We start from the raw sequence: 16,602 nt of genomic DNA on the forward strand, positions 1-16,602 counted from the left end.
CACACTTAGCAGGGCAGGTGGGTTCATTTAAAGAGGGCAATGTTAATGAATGTTAATGAGCATACTGGATGAATTTTCATTCTCTGCAACGGTGAGGGGATATGCAGAATAGAGAAATACACTATCCCTAAATTTGCAATCAGTGGCATTTGATTCTCAAATCATTTTAGTATTTAGCATAGCCTTGAGAGGGAAAATCAAATGTGTGCTTATTCTTTTGAGTTTGACTCTTTTAGATAACAGAAGTTAGAAGGGCTACATCTTCAAATTAATATCGCTTTTCATTTTTTTTCTCAAAATACACTTGTTAGCATTACATCAGTCTCAGGACAGGGAGAGGGAGGGGAGGGGACTCGTCATCCCAATTTTCCTGTTCATTTCTAGTCCTTAGTTGCATTACATTCATGCAGCAGTGCACCTGTTGGTGTATATGTGTGTGTGTGTATACCTATCCACCTGCATGATGACTTCCTTGGCCCATTGCAGAACATCCCACTGAAGTGAAACAGGATGTGAGAGGTCAGACTGTCAGAAGCAGCTGAGCAGAAGACAGGAGGCTCTACAGTATCTGTCAGTGTGTGTTTGGCACTGTTTGCCCTGGCCTCTCACTGCGTTGACAAGGAGACCCCTCACTTCTCTGCAGTGATCTCTCTCTCTATCTCTTCCTCACAAAAGCATCATGGCCTCTGAATGGATTATGACAATGTTATTCTTTTCCATTTCATCATACAGTTACTGCATTGTTGCCAAACAAATCTCCTGTCCACTTTGAAACAGTTTCATCCATTCAAGTCCAACTGACAATGACATTTATAACATTCATACTCATACCCTAACAACTCATTTGAATACACAGCCTAGCATATGTGTCTCTTCTTACAATTTAGTAGAATAACCAACTATCAGTCAAAAATCAGCTTCAAGCTTCAAAGTTTAATATTTCTAAAAAAAATAACATTCATACTCATACTCTAACAACTCATTTGAATACACAGCCTAGCATATGTGTCTCTTCTTACAATTTGGTAGAATAACCAACTATCAGTCAAAAATCAGCTTCAAGCATCAAAGTTTAATATTTCTAAAACAAAAAAAGAAAAAAAAAGAATATTCCACACAAAAAAAAAAAAGGTACATTATGTGCATCAAAATAAAACATCTTCACAAACACAGCTTCATTTTGCAATTAGCATACAGTCAGTCATAGCTTACAGTAAGCAGTATAAAGTATACTTTGCTGTGCAACAGACATGGATAGTGAGCAAGGAGGTGCTTCAGTCCGATCAGTCAAGCAAAGGTGGCATACATGAGCAAACATATAACAACAAAGTAAAAATCAATATCCATTTCCCTTGAGGAATAACGATTGAAGCAATAACTGCTAATTTATTCAATTGGAGATGCAACTGACTTAAATTGTATTCAGTTTACCATGTACAGATTAACAGACCTCTTATTCTACACAGGTATATTGGTTTGGACTCCCCTCTGGGTGGTGCTGTGGTGCTGTGCACAATGGACTTGTACCCTCTTTTTAGTTTGATCAAGCAAAATGGAAGAACATGAAACCCATTTTTGTTTATGTAATACTGACGTGAAGTGAAAATATGAGGCCTCGTACTGTGAGTTGTCTTTGAGCACTTTTCTGCATTTCACTACAATACATTGAGAAAAAGGGAGAGACATGACATTGATTTAGTCTCTCTCTCTCTCTCTCTCTCTCTCTCTCTCTCTCTCTCTCTCTCTCTCTCTCTCTCTCTCTCTCTCTCGCGCTTTCCTCCCTCCAGAACAGAGGAAAATGTGGAGGTGTTTGGTTTGGAGCGTAGCCTCTGGACCAGCCAGTGGCTCCATCTCACTCTCTTTCTTTGTCATGCTCTCACTTCCAAAATTTCTCCATCTCTGCAAGAAACAAAGATGAAATTGAAAGTGAGGACAATAGAAATGTGAGACAGTACATGATAGCTGACTGTGTGTGTGTGTGTGTGTGTGTGTGTGTGTGTGTGTGTATGTGTGTGTTACCTTTATCAAGATCAATGACTTTAGGTAGAGTGTTCATCTGGACCTTCTCTTTCAGTAGGTTGTTCTTGTAGTCTAAATAACACAGGAGAAAGTTACAAATACTCCTATAGACAAGACACACACTACATGTCACACACAGTCTTTCTTCTAACTCACCGAGTGCTCTCTCCTCCCGGCTGCACGCCTTCACCTCAGTTACATCCATCTCAAACTCATCACAGCTGCTGTGACTTCTGTTGGACCTATCACAAAGAGAGAGATCTGTATGTGTGTGTGTGTGTGTGTGTGTGTGTGTGTGTGTGTGTGTGTGTATGTGAGTATGTTTGCATGTGTATGTGCATTTACGGTGCTCACCTTATAGATGCCTGTGGATAAAACTCTGAAACACAAAAAAGGAGAGATGAGATTAAGAAAGAGACAGATGACATCCATTCAGTGTAATATCAACTGTAGTCAGACAGACTGAGGTGTTGCAGCTCAGACCTTTGGTTCTGCGTCGGCGTGTGATGAGAATGATGATGAGGATGACGAAGGCCAGGAGCAGGAAGGAGGTCAGGACGTAGCCCAGCGGCAGCAGAAAGTGATGCCTCTGGTCGGGCAGAATGACATTGATGACTCGTGGCGACTCAGCCTTGGTGGTGTCTGAGGAGCACAGAGATTACAACAGTCAGCATTCATCATTCCTCTTTCCTTCACCCTTTCTTTCCCTCCCAGCCTGCCTTTCTTTCTTTTTTAAATTGTTCTTATTCAGAAATAGAACAAAGTGTTGTCATATTACAATTGTAATAAACAAGACCAGTCTTGGCATTCAGCAGATGTACTTAATGGGTTTTCAAACACATGTGTACACAGAAACAATCCATTTTTTTCCCAGTATTTTGTACACTTTTCACTTTTTAGTCTTAGAGAAATGGTAAGTCTCTCCATGCAATTCATTTCATTTATAATCTCCAGCCAGTCAGTCTTTGTTGGAGGCTCTTTCTGTTTTGTAAGTATTAAGACTTTCTTACGAGCCACTAGGAGAATCTTGAGAAGACATTTATCCTGAATCTGAAATATAATCCAAATATAGTGCAAGAAAAGAGCAGTCAATCTCCACCCTAATTATATCTTTTATTTTTGCTGCCTCTTGCCAATACGACTGGATTGCTGGGAAAGCCCAGAATATATGAAACGGTCAGCCACACTGCATCCAGCAGATACTTTGGTTCTGCAGCCATGGCTGCGAATACTTCAACTTGGGGGTTTTGAAAAATCGCAACACATTCTTCCTGCAAACATGTATTTGTCCATTCTTCATTTGATATCTCTGAGTTTGATCCCTTCTCCCATTTCACTTAAACATGAATCATTGAATGGTTCTTACAGGATTGGACTTGTATGTAATATAGTCTTGAAACCATTTTTTTTTTTTGCAATTACCTTTATAGACTGTGAATATACTGACCAGGTTGGTTTCTACCTCCTCTACATGTTTTATGTAATGGTTTGACTTATTGTTACAGGCTTTTGATTTGGTTCTTCACAGATTTGTGTGGTAAATAAGGAAGGATTTTAGAGGAAGAGCAGCAGGCCGCTAACAATCCCTAATGTTAAACACCAGGGGGTGCTCTGCTCCTTTACCATTTACTTCACCTTTTCAATGTGTGAATAACAACAAAGGACATAAGAATGTCTATTTGGGAATCATCAAAACAACTATTAAGACAAAGTTCATGCATATTGTCCCTTTCTAACTTTCCTAACTTCACTTTTTACCATTCTTAGACACCGAAGACACCAACAGAAACTTTCCACACTATTTCTTGTACTATTCCTGTGTTGGTTTCTGGAGCATTCAGTGGTGTGTGTTTAATGTGTGTTTGCAGTGGAAGACTAAACGTAATGCTGGGAGATTAACATATGCTATCACCGGGAGACAGAGATTACTCTCTGGCCCAAGATAATTCTTTTGTGTCTGTGCACATCTGTGCATGTGTGTGTGTGTGTGTGTGTGTGTGTGTGTGTGTGATGTCACGTAAGCTCTAGCATCTTGGAAATGGTTATATGATCCTAATATTTATTTTTTTGTGTTGACATCCTGTTACATGTTGTTTCCTGATTGTAAAAATGCTTAACACATTTCTACAGTAGTGGGAAATTATCAGCCAATCAGCATTAGCTGTGTGTGCTGTTTTGCTGAGTGCTGAGAAGTAGAGGGGCAGGGAAGCCTGGTTTTATTTTGCTTCATTAAAAATGTGCAAGGCAAGAAGCAGCTGTGGAGTGCAGACTCCACGTATTTGAGCCAAAATGAGATCCAGACTTAAAGTCATGCTGTGATTTACTTTTCCTGGCAGTGAAACACAGAAAAAGGAATGGAGGGGAAGTGAGGAAGAGGAGTGAAGGAAGGATAGAGTTGGGTGGAAAGGAGGAGGAGAGCCAAGTGAGAGGAGGGGGATTGTGAGATGTTTCTCCAGAGGCCTGGCTTACAAAATTAAGCTAACATACAGACCTAGTAGCAAGACCTCGTCCAGCACAGTCCAAGCACATGCTCTCAAAAACACAATCCAAACACCAACATATACACAGCCCCATGTCTGCCATTTACATCAAAACATCATGTTCATTAAGATAACAAACCCTGTGATCCTTTTGTTTTGTTCCAAGCCCCTCTCGCCTGACGCAAGCCTCTGCCTTATGGGAACATGTGTGTTTGTGTTTAGACTGGCTGCCCCATCCTCTCCTGCCCAAACTGCACTGAGAAATGAGTCTAATGGGAAGGAGGGAGGGGTGACCTACATCTCTTATTCCCCATTTCCAACAGCTGACTCCTCGCCCTCTTCTTTCTCTCTCTCTCTCACTGGCTCTGTCTCTCTGTCTGTCTCTCTCTCTCTATCTCTAAATGTCAAACTGCATCCCTCCTGCTCATCCCTCTCTCCATCTACCTTTCAGTCTGTCTCTCCCTCTTTCCGGCCAGCTGCTGTGCAGATGAAGCACGGAGTGCGCTTCCTGTTCTTGTCCATAAGCGACCAAAGAGGGTTCTCTTTCTTTGTAAGTAAAAGCAAAAGAATAGAGCGTGGAGAAGTGAGAAAAGCCGCGGAGAGAGGGAACGAAAAGGACGTGATGAAAATAAACACACCAAAGCCATGTGGCATCTTCAGCGCGAGAGAGGAGAAAAACAGAATGAGGGCAAGGCGGAGGGGAGAAGGTGAAGAAAGAGTGAAAAAGTGCTGTAACTCCTCTAGAATGTCCCATGTGAGCCAAAGTCAACAGGCCAGCAGACAGACCAGATCAGAGGGGAGCGGGGCCAAAGAGGGCAGAACAACCGACTAAATACTGCAGTAGGCCATCAGTGAGGAAGATATGGCATTATGGAAACTGTACAAACATCACTGCTGTGTCGGTTCTGCATCTTGTTTCTAAACAGCATAATCCCCATGGTGCAGTCCTACCGCATTACTGGGGCTTGGGGAGTGAAGGATTAATTGTGTGGGCAGCACTGGCCTACAGTCTACCAACTGTATCCGAGAGATTCCACTGAGATTAGATCAGTCTTGGCTTGCACACGCACACACACACACACACACACACACACACACGGACTTGGCCACAAGCATTTCTCATTTCTAAACCACTCTCAAATGATTTTCCCACATTTATACATCAGCCATTATCGGCTTTGCCTCATCAGTTGCACACTGAAAACAGACACGCATTAAAATTTCTCTCATTCTCCAAGAATGTGAGGTAGGCTGGCATGCCATAATTATGCCAATCCACTCTTCTCTCTGCTCCCCTCTTTCTTTCTCCCTCTCTAATATGCATTCAGAAGAAAGACAAAGCGGTGAGAAATGTGTGCTAAAGACAGTGAAGAAAAGAGTATGGGAGAAAGAGAGAAAAACAGAGATAACCAGGAGGCGAATGCGGTGCGTGGTATGCAGACCAAAGAAGGGATTGGTTGATGCACTAAAGACAAAAACAGACCCTCAAACTGAACCCAGACACACACATGCAAATACACACACACATGCACACACACACAGAGAGCACACCTTCACACACACACACACACACACACACACAAAGAAGAAAAGCAATAAAAACAGACTGCGTCTAGTGATTCCATGAGGATGAAAGAGCCGTGGCATGGAGGTGCGTGCCAGGGGAAACTGGAGAGAAGCTGGTTGAGAAGAAGGTGATAGGCGATGAGGGAGAGGCTAAGAGGGCTGGGTGGTGGGGTGGGGTTGGGGGTTTGGGAGGGTTTTAGAGGTCTGGCATCAGACGAGCTGACAATGCAAGAAAAAGTGCTCATAAAACAAACAAGAAGCGGGTTTCTTCCCTGCTCCTCTCATCTCTTCTTCTTCTTCTTCCACCGCTCTGCTGTTTGGAGAGTTTGAGGCGGAGAAGAGAAACGCCAAGGATGTTTGAGGACAAGATGAGGGGGGACAGGGGGGCGAGAAAATGAAACAACAGATGGCATTTTTCTCCTAACTGTTCGCATGATAATTCAAACCCACTAAGTTACAAAACATCCTCTCTGCTAAGGCTCTCAGAGAGGGACAGCGTATGTGTGTGTGGGTGCGTGCATGTCTGTGTCTTTTTGTGTTTGTGTGGTCGGGTTGAGATCATGAAAGAAGGTGCTGGTCTGTGGCAAGCAAAACAGTTCCAGTCAAGCCACACTGTGTGGGGTTTGTAACAGAATATGTGTTTGTGTGTGTGTGTGTGTGTGTGTGTGTGTGTGTGTTACCTTTGTCTTCATTGGGCAGTGCTTTGGGCGGCAGGGTGGTCTGAGGCAGCGGTGGTCCTACAGTGAGCAGGAACTCTCTTCTCTCATGGAGACCGCAGTAGTGGTGGTGGAGGTGGCAGGAATACAGTCCCTGGTCCGTCGGCTGGGTGTGGGATGCATCAAGTTAAAAACACACACATACAGTACATACTTAGCTAGTAGCTTTAATTTACTTTTTTACTGTAGCTTTAATACAAGTCCCATGTTTCACTTTTGCTCCACCCACAAATGGAATTATGAGAATAAGGTTTGATTTTCTTTTTCTCAGGAATCAGAAAGCATAAGGAATGATCTGTCAATGTCTTTGTGTAAGAAACTTAGTTTTGTGTAATGAAACAGCTATTCAATTCTACTTTACAACTTTAGAAAAGAATGGAAAAGGATGGAGTACAAGAGTTGCTGCAGTATTAATGAAAGATGAATGTGTGACTGTACACATGCACACACATACTCACATATACACACACCATTTTGTAAATAATTTTACCCAAAGCGCCTGACATTATGAGTGTGTATATTTTTAGAATGGATGACCCCAGTGGGAATTGTATCCCAAACCCAGGCAGCGGTAATACCAGGATCTACCCACTGAGCTATATAATGTGGCCTTTTCTGTTACTCTCTCCCATCCATTACACACACACACACACACACCTGTAGATCAGTTATGGCAAGTGAGAAGTCTCCCTGTGCAAAGGCTTCATTGCTAATGTTCATCTTCCTCTGGACGAACAGCGATCCATAGCTACGCTGTTCCCCCGAGGCGTACAGGTCCACCAGCCGGTCAGCGCGGTCGTGCCGAACCCCCGGGGCCTGCCGGTCCCAATGGACCACCTTCATATCAACAAGGAAGAGGCAGACTTAGTTATACAGAGTTATATTCTTCAGTCAACAACAACAGCAGTCCCTCTAAATTAAGAGTGAGTCTAGACCGAGACAAACAAACGTCTGAAGAAGTAGGCTGTACAGGCGGACACACATACACACCTGCTGCTCCTCCTCACTGCTCCCGTCTGTCCACACGCTCCGTCGGTTGACGCATGGCAGCACCACCGTGCTTCCTATCAACACCACATATACCGCCTTCTGTCCATCCCAGAACCGCTGTTCTTTACGGCCTGAAACACACACACACACACACACACATAACGTTACATTAGAAATGCACAGACATAAACCAAGTTTAACGGGAAGACTTTCATGGCAGTCATATACATACTACTAATGTGTTACTTTGCGCCTCACTCTGTTCACATGCTGATATGAGGTACAGCGTGATTCTTACGTGATTTGGTGATGTTGAGTTGCACCCTGATTGTCTCATACAGGTGGCAGTAGTGATGGTGGAGGTTACAGGAGTACAGGCCTCTGTCATTCATAGTCACATCTATCATCCCATGAGGAAACACAAAAAATGCAAACATATACATATGCGATGTTCATCCAAAATTAAGGCGATCTGTTATAATGATGTCTTGATGTCCTAAAAACCTTCCTTTTTAACAGAGCCTTTCCTTAACTTTGTGTTGTTTTTATGCATTGCATTTCCATTTTAATGAGGCCAATCCTTTGTGTTGCCTTTCATGGATCTTTGTTGTTGGTTTGTTTTACCTGTTTTTATGCACTTATTTACTCTGTAGCACTTTGACATTTACTTGTAATGAAAAGTGCATTACAAATAAAATGTATTATTATTATTATTATTATTATTATCATTATTATTATTATTATTTTTGATGAACACATAAAATCAGAACCATCATGAATGAGACAGGCACTTATGTGCACCACACCATTACAACCTAGAGAAGAAATGGCAGTCATACTGAACGACCAACACACAAACAGCGACAGACATGAAAGTCAAAGGAGTTGAGTGTTGAGTGTGACCTCTGCCCTTTACCTCTGATGACCAGGGAGAAGTTCCCGTCCCTGAAAGCCGACTGGCTGAGGCTGACCCGGCCCTGGTTGTACGAGTTGTAGATCCTCTGGTCTCCTGCAGAGAACATGTCCGCCACCCTCTCCATGGCGTAGTCTGGACGGGCCCGGTACAGGTCCCAGTGCACCACCCTCTGCCTGTCCTTCAGTCTGTCCCTGGTCCACACCATGCGTCCGCTCACACACTGCAACACCGCCCTCGACCCAGCGGGGGCGCTCACATTATAACCTGCAACCACTACGCTGCTGCTGCTGTCAGACTGGCCTGACACTGGAGGACAGACAGGGAAGACAGTTTATACATTGTGCACCTATTTCATATGCAACACTGAATATTTTCAAAATCCCTAAAGTGCAAACACACATGTAAGCATATAAGCATGCATGCATGCACACACACACACACACGCACACATACACACACACACACGCACAAGAGAGAACACACCTGCAGTGAAGAGGCAGGCCACAGGGACTGAAATAGAAACAGTAGAAAAAATGAGTGGGATAATCATTTAAACAGACATACAGTCACTGCTTGTTAGGCTATTTACTTGAAAAATGTATAACTCTCAGTTGTTGTGGACCCTACCTCTAAATTCAGATTATCATTTAAATCATGTAAATTAAAGTTATCCAAGGTTAATATTCAGAGGTGTGACCAAGTCAACTTTGCTTGAGTTGAGATTACCATGTTGAGTCCAAATCAAGTCCATGTCATTAATATCAAGTCTCAAGTCTAAATGTAGAACACCAAGTCAAGTCAGAACAGTGTCAAGCATCATGAGTTAGATTTCTATAATCAGTTTCAACTTCAATAAATTCAATCATTCCATACAAATTCAGAAAACAGAATTTAAATTCAGTCGTCTGGTGGAACAAATCTCATCACTTTCAGTCTACAATCTATTTACACACAAACACACAATCTTTTGTCAAGACTTTAGAAACCTTTTCAAGTCATCAAAGTACAAGTCAAAGTCAAGTCCCAAGTCACCAGAAACCAAGTCAAGTCAAGTCTCAAGTCTTCTCTTCATCCATTAAGTCAAGTCTCAAGTAATTCAAATTGTGACTCAAGTCTAACTCGAGTCACAATAACCATCTGAAGCATGTGAGACTGCAGTTATATGATTTGTTCTGCTCTAGACTTGGGTACAACATGGCATACATGGCAATAGCTGATAGCTCACACAAACTTGTTGTATTTCCAGTGTATCTGATGAAATATCAACTCTTTATTAAATGAGTATAGCTTATTTGGAGTTGAGTTGTCCCTGTACAAACTCTTATGAGATCTAGGAGATAATCAACTGAAATGTAAGAAACTAAATATGTCAAAAAAAAAGTGGAAAGTTTCCACCATGACTAATATTCATCTTTTGATGTGTGTTTTTTTCCCATAATGTGCTGCAAAGTGAAAAACTGGACTACACTACACTAAGAGTTAGACACTGACTCACTGAAACTCAGTGAACTGGAATGTGTCTGTGCGTGAGTGTGAAGATGAGTTGGAGAGAAACAGAGACAAAGGGAGCACATTAACTTTGGCTATAATTTCAACTTCAGTATAGTCAAATAAATATTCTCTCATTTCTGCCTCTACATCTCGTCACACTTATGGTATTTTCAACCATTATTTTAAGCTTTAAATTGCTGCATTTTGAAGTTCAGCCTATGCAAAAAATGACTAACAGAGTAACAATGACTAAAGAAAATACTTTGAACCTGGCTGTATCTAATATCTTCACAAATCCAAAACCAACATTTTGACACAAACTGACCCTGCAGATGATGCTCCTAGTGGTAGTAGTAGTAGGCCTTATAATAGTGGTAGAAGTAAAGTGGTAACAGTAGTAGTAGTTCAATGGTAGTAGTAGTAGTACAACAGTAGTAGTAGTAGTTCAATATATAATAGTAATAGTAGTTTATTAGTAGTAGTATTAGTACAATAGTAGTAGTAGTAGTTAAATATATAATAGTAATAGTAGTTAGTTAGTAGTAGTAGCAATAGCAATAGTAGTAGTAGTAGTAGTAGTAGTAGTAGTAGTAGTAGTCGTAGTAGTAGTATTGATAGTAGTAGTGGTAGTATGTACATTAAGAATTCCTCTCCCGCCAAACCTGCTAATGTTAAATTGTGCAGTAGGACCATGTACACGCGCGCGCACACACACACACGAACACGCACGCACGTACAATGTTAAAACAATACTAACCAAACTGCAGACTACTTACTGTGGATCAAGAGGAGAGCTTGAAAAATGACGTCCTCTCTCTCGGTCTTCATGTTAAAAAGTTAAGTGTGACAATGCGGCTCAAGTGTGGAGACTTGTCAAAGCTGTGCACCTGGCAAATGACCCTGAGCGTCTTCATCCGCAACGACAGCAGCACTTGGTTTGCTGGGATACAGACTGTAGCTGCACATACATACAGCGCCACGTTAGGCTGCGCCACAGAACCAAAACCGTACCAAACTAAACTTGTTCCCACCCGGGGAATGAAACCCAACACCACCGGCTTCTCCATGTCCCCTCAACTCCTCTGACAAAACTCACAACTTTTGCTTTGCTCAAGAAAACAAGCGTGATCAAAAGGTCAAAAGACTGCAAACAATTGTTTTGTCCTTTTCCGTGCACTTTTACCATCAGTTTTTGAGTTTTGAGCAGCAATAGCACGTCTACTGCCATGACGTTTTATACCTTACTATGCTTTCTTTCTTTGTCTGTCTGTCTGTCTGTCTGTTTGTCTTTCTTTCTTTCTTTCTTTCTGTCTTTCTTTTTTTCTTTCTTTCTTTCTTTCTTTCTTTTTTTCTTTCTTTCTCTTTTCATTAATTTCCTCAGTGGATCCAATTATTTGAGACTACGTGCGCGAGAGTGTGCGTGTGTGTGTGTGTGATGACTGATGGCATGGGCGTAGGAAGCACGGGGGACAAGGGGGACATGTCCCCTCCAATATTAAAAGATAAACAAAATAAACCACGACATTGTGTTATTTTGGCACTAACCCTAACCTAATGGCAGAAAATGTCATAGCCATAGCAAGATGATTAAGAGTGATATTACCATCAGTCTGATGGTAATATCACTCTTAATACTCAGCTCAGTGACGACCCTCAGTGGCCGACATCCTGCTATGGCATGCAGATATATGAAATCTCAAAGACATTTTTTGCCATTAGGTTATCTCTGTGTGGCAGGTATCGTGTATTTGGCTATAGCAACAGCGTCCGATGAGCCCGATGCAAAGCGAGATTACAGCTCATTGGAACTCAGTGTTGCTCAACGACACTCCGGCGCTAGATCGCCTACTTACCTACTCGGGGAATACCACCGGTTGCAAGACAGTCACCATAATACCCTGCCGTCTCAAAAGCTCGTTCCCATACCGGGAGTCGAACCCGGGCCGCCTGGGTGAAAACCAGGAATCCTAACCGCTAGACCATATGGGAGAGATACTTTTCCATTTTAAATGCCGAGACACTGTTCTCAGCGATGTAAAACATGTATATGCATTTGCATGTGCTGGCAAAATAAAAAAAAAATCAGCGTTGAAACATTTTGGTATTATCGAAACGGTGTTTGCAAAACAAGTTTCTAGTCACTGACAAATGTTATCACATGTTAATTTATTTTCCTCTCTAAGCTATTATTATCACCTAAATGGTGACGCGCTTTGCGCCACTACGCACAGGCGGAACACTTCTTTCTGCTTTGCAGTTGTTTAATATCGGCGCCTTTTGGTTGTTACACCCCAGACGCTTCCCCTGAAACAAGCGAACTCATTCAAGGGTCTGTCGCGGGAGGTAAATCAGTCTATCAAGTGCATTGGTTTTCAGCAATATCACGGAACTTTGAAATTAGATCCTATTGAATACAAGTACAATTTCGGAATGTTGACATTTGACACATATGAATAATTTCCGTGTAGTTGTTGTAGTGTTTGGTGTCCATTAGCACGCTTGCTAGCTACCTCAGCTAACATTAGCTAGCTAATGACCCGGTGTTACATCGAACTAGTATGCAAGAATTGCTGATCTTTACTGTCTTTATAATTGCTTAAATGTATTATGCATCACCTATCGTTCATAAACTCTCTTCTTGCAGGTGCCATATTTAAAAGATGTTTCTGACAAGATCGGAATATGATAGGTAGGTAATGTACGCTATAAGACAAACTGCTTTGTCATTTATTTAACGCTAGGCAGTTGGGATGAGCGAGCTAACAGTCAGGGCACACGGATGTTTGAAAGTTGTCTGTAGAGGCAAATGTGGCATTTGACTACTAAAAATAAATCTGTAACTACTGCTGTTTCCAACCTTTGCTCTTAACTTTGTTGCTGGCTAACTGTTGCAGTTAGCTAACAGTTAGCAGCCGAGTTTTATTTGCGACAACTTACTGCGTTTGCTTTCACTTTCAATATCGGCCTATGCTGTGACTTAGCACACGCACAAATATACATGGACCCAAAACAACATCAGATCTACTTTTGCCGTTGGTAGTGCGTAGTAAACTGTACACATCGTTTTTTTGTTACTAAAATAACATCTATCTTACAGAGGGGTGAATACATTCTCTCCTGAGGGAAGATTGTTCCAGGTTGAATATGCCATCGAGGCTATAAAGGTGAGTATTACCAGGTGAACCACTTCAGTTGATCAGTTGAATAGGGGGGGCAGATAACACTCATTTGGGACAGTTAATGTACTTTTTGAGTGTGGTATATTTAAAGTGATGCTTAGTCCACTTATAAGATCATAATCTCTTCCTGTTCTCAATATGCTCTCCCAGTTGGGCTCCACAGCCATAGGTATCCAGACGTCGGAGGGTGTGTGTCTGGCTGTGGAGAAGAGGATCACCTCTCCTCTGATGGAGCCCAGCAGCATTGAGAAGATTGTGGAGATTGACAGTCACATTGGTAAGTGGAAATAAATGCTAAATTTGGATGCTAACTAAAGATAGGAGCTTTGTTTGAATACGCCTGTGCTATTTGTGCTCCCTCAGATAATGTATGGCATGGTATGGCAGTACATCTCCACTGGATTGAAAACACTATGTGGCTTTAAATTGCATTATGTTAAGTACAGACAATCTCATAATCTTCTTTCTTTCCACCTCAAAGGTTGTGCCATGAGTGGCTTGATAGCTGATGCCAAGACTCTGATCGACAAAGCAAGAGTGGAAACACAAGTATGTAATAATAATAATAATAATAATAATGATAATAATAAACTTTATTTATATAGCACCTTTCATATCATAAAATGCAGCTGGCAAAGTGCTTTACAAGAGAAACAATAAAAATCAATATATAAAGATAAAAACAATCTTAAGATAAAAAAGCATGAAACAGGTATAATAAAATAAATTTAAAAAATAATAAGAACAATCCTAGAATAAAAAGCATAAAACAAGTATAAAATAAAGTGAAAATACTAAAGAACAATCCTAGATATAAATATGTATATTATAATCATGAGCGCACAGTTAAAATAATATAAGCAGTCTGCTGACCATGTTCCTCTGCATTTCAACTCTGTACATCTCTCCTCAGAACCACTGGTTCACTTACAACGAGACCATGACAGTGGAGAGTGTGACTCAGGCTGTGTCCAACCTGGCACTGCAGTTTGGTGAGGAGGACGCAGATCCTGGTGCCATGGTCAGTCACTCAGCTCATCTCTGTGTTGAAATACTCATTCAACCTCAAACCCAACAAGTTTATTTTTACAAAAGCATGACCTGGCATAAACAGTATTCGTCTATGTCTACTATATTCTTCTGTGCTGTAATCTTCTCACAGAGTCGGCCCTTCGGCGTAGCACTCCTCTTCGGGGGACTGGATGAGAAAGGACCCCAGCTGTATGTAAAGATTATTACTTTGCACCTTACACACTTCTCACATTTTAAATAGCAACCTGTTTACCTTTTGATTCTGTTTTCTTCCCTCTGTTTCTAGTAAATGTTAAAAAAAAAAAAACGCATCAGTGGCTTAACTCTGTCTTTTCCTCTTGCTGCTGTTTGTTTGTGTCTATCTGTGAATCCAGGTACCACATGGACCCATCAGGCACCTTTGTGCAGTGTGATGCTCGGGCCATCGGTTCAGCATCTGAGGGAGCCCAGAGCTCTCTGCAGGAGGTCTACCATAAGGTACCCACAGTTGCATATTCATGTTCAGTGAGTTAATTAGCTGAGCAAACTATCGCTGATGGCTGACACATTAAATTGAGAGGCAGAAGGGTGATGTTTATGAGCTCATGATGCGAATCTTTAAATGAGCCAACCTTTTATTTCATTCTTTGTATATCAGTGAATTAATGCCTGGGGCCATATTTACAAATCTGGTTTCCACCCTGTACCTGCTCTGTGCACAGATCAGAACCACACTTAAAATGAATAAAACATCCCTAATCCAAATCCCCTGACACATCAGCATCACACAATGTCACAATGATGATTCAGCTATCTTTTCTGACCTGTCTCTTTACAGTCCTTTGTCCTTTCATCCTGCCATTCCTATTTCAAATTGATATAACAAAGATATAATTTTTCTGTTTCTCCCTTCTTTCCTTGGGTAACTTGACAGTCCATGACATTAAAAGATGCCATCAAATCATCCCTCACCATCCTGAAGCAGGTGATGGAGGAGAAGCTGAACGCCACCAACATCGAGGTTAGTTCCTCATCTCTTACCCTCGTCTGACCACTGGTCTTTACTTCTGCAGAAACTTGAAGGTTCTAATTCACTTCTAACAGCAGATTTGTCAGTGAATGAAAGAAAGGCTATTAGACATCATATCAGCTGTGTTACTTTGTGTTTTGCTTGAAAAAGTATTTGGTTACAGCAGTTTTAGGTTTGAACCAGACTGCCAATGTTTAAATCCCCAGGTTTCATGCCAGCTTTCTTACCCCCTCTCTCTTCTCTAGCTGGCAACAATAGAGCCTGGGAAGACCTTCCACATGTATTCCAAAGAGGAGCTGGAGGATGTGATCAAGGACATCTAAAGCAGAAAAGGACTTGAGTCTTGATTTGAGCTCAGGACAGGAGAGGGGATGGAAGTCCACCTGGGCCGAATGTCACCACACACCACCACCACTTCCCATCAGCAGACTCTCCTTCCTGCTGCTTTAGATTTCTTGGTTTGCATAAGAGGATTCTCTTTGTAATGTGTTCATTTACTTCTTGTCTCTCAATACTGCAGATTTCTACAGTTCTGTACAGTTGTCAGATCAGTGCATACAACTGAGCGACAGTAAAAAATGAGGGGGGGGGGGATACTTTTTGTTACCGATCAATACTGCAATTAAACTGTTGTATTCAAAAAGTGATTTGACTCAATGCACTTCTTCTGTATCATGTAGTATCATAATCTCCCATCCATGTATGCAGGGTTCACTGATGAATCAACTCAACATGTCAGGATCAGAATTGCTTTTATTCACCGGGTGCTTTGTTCATTTGGAGCTGACATCACATCACAGCAGCAGTGACACAGACAGACACACATGGTAACCAAGGACAGGCACGTGGCCACAAGACAACGCAAGATCTGTTAAAGACAAACTTAACTACAGATATGTATACCTTAAATACTGATATAAAATCAACTGTTAGTCGTGTTGGCATGTTTTATAGCAGCAGTAAAGGAGAAGTGTTCTCAGTGCACCTGAAGTCATATTTTTTTGTAAGTCTAAGGTATTTCTTGGAATCTCTAAGGTGTTCTTTGTAAGAATAATAAATTGTCAGTATGGGCTAGTATGCCGGTCAGTCCGCGCTGTGTCCACCAGGGGGCAGTCCAATACCACGAACAGACGGACCTTCTGCAGGCAGCTCAGTTGAGAAAGATCCCTGAAGTCCAATGGAATTGCAGGTTATTCTAGTTTCG

At 41.7% G+C, this 16,602-nt stretch overlaps 2 protein-coding genes and 1 non-coding gene across 3 annotated transcripts; 1 reads left to right on the forward strand and 2 right to left on the reverse strand.

The window, feature by feature from the left end:
- Window positions 1–953: 953 nt before the first annotated feature.
- LOC139665482 (matrix remodeling-associated protein 8-like) lies at window positions 954–11,087 on the reverse strand. Its single transcript, XM_071544507.1, has 12 exons — window positions 10,955–11,087; window positions 9,171–9,197; window positions 8,688–8,993; window positions 8,070–8,171; window positions 7,772–7,902; window positions 7,439–7,618; window positions 6,746–6,887; window positions 2,503–2,661; window positions 2,374–2,398; window positions 2,176–2,261; window positions 2,020–2,091; window positions 954–1,899 (listed from the first exon to the last, which is right to left on the reverse strand). Exons 1-12 carry the CDS (start codon window positions 11,004–11,006, stop codon window positions 1,877–1,879), a joined length of 1,305 nt encoding a protein of 434 aa, XP_071400608.1. The 5' UTR covers window positions 11,007–11,087; the 3' UTR covers window positions 954–1,876.
- A 1,008-nt stretch (window positions 11,088–12,095) lies between these two features.
- On the reverse strand, window positions 12,096–12,167 carry trnae-uuc (transfer RNA glutamic acid (anticodon UUC)). Its single transcript has one exon. It is a non-coding gene; the product is annotated as a tRNA-Glu (tRNA).
- Window positions 12,168–12,454: 287 nt separating this feature from the next.
- Window positions 12,455–15,985, forward strand: psma5 (proteasome 20S subunit alpha 5). The gene is made up of 10 exons (XM_071544496.1): window positions 12,455–12,521; window positions 12,823–12,867; window positions 13,276–13,342; window positions 13,508–13,634; window positions 13,839–13,906; window positions 14,271–14,378; window positions 14,520–14,578; window positions 14,764–14,866; window positions 15,303–15,389; window positions 15,644–15,985. Exons 2-10 carry the CDS (start codon window positions 12,839–12,841, stop codon window positions 15,719–15,721), a joined length of 726 nt encoding a protein of 241 aa, XP_071400597.1. The 5' UTR covers window positions 12,455–12,521; window positions 12,823–12,838; the 3' UTR covers window positions 15,722–15,985.
- Window positions 15,986–16,602: the final 617 nt, after the last annotated feature.

This window comes from Centroberyx affinis, unplaced genomic scaffold (assembly GCF_046629955.1).
Source record: "Centroberyx affinis isolate AG114_WGS23_722 - 3 ecotype Tasmania unplaced genomic scaffold, CSIRO-AGI_Caff_v1 ptg004593l_1, whole genome shotgun sequence".
NCBI classification, from domain to species: domain Eukaryota; kingdom Metazoa; phylum Chordata; class Actinopteri; order Beryciformes; family Berycidae; genus Centroberyx; species Centroberyx affinis.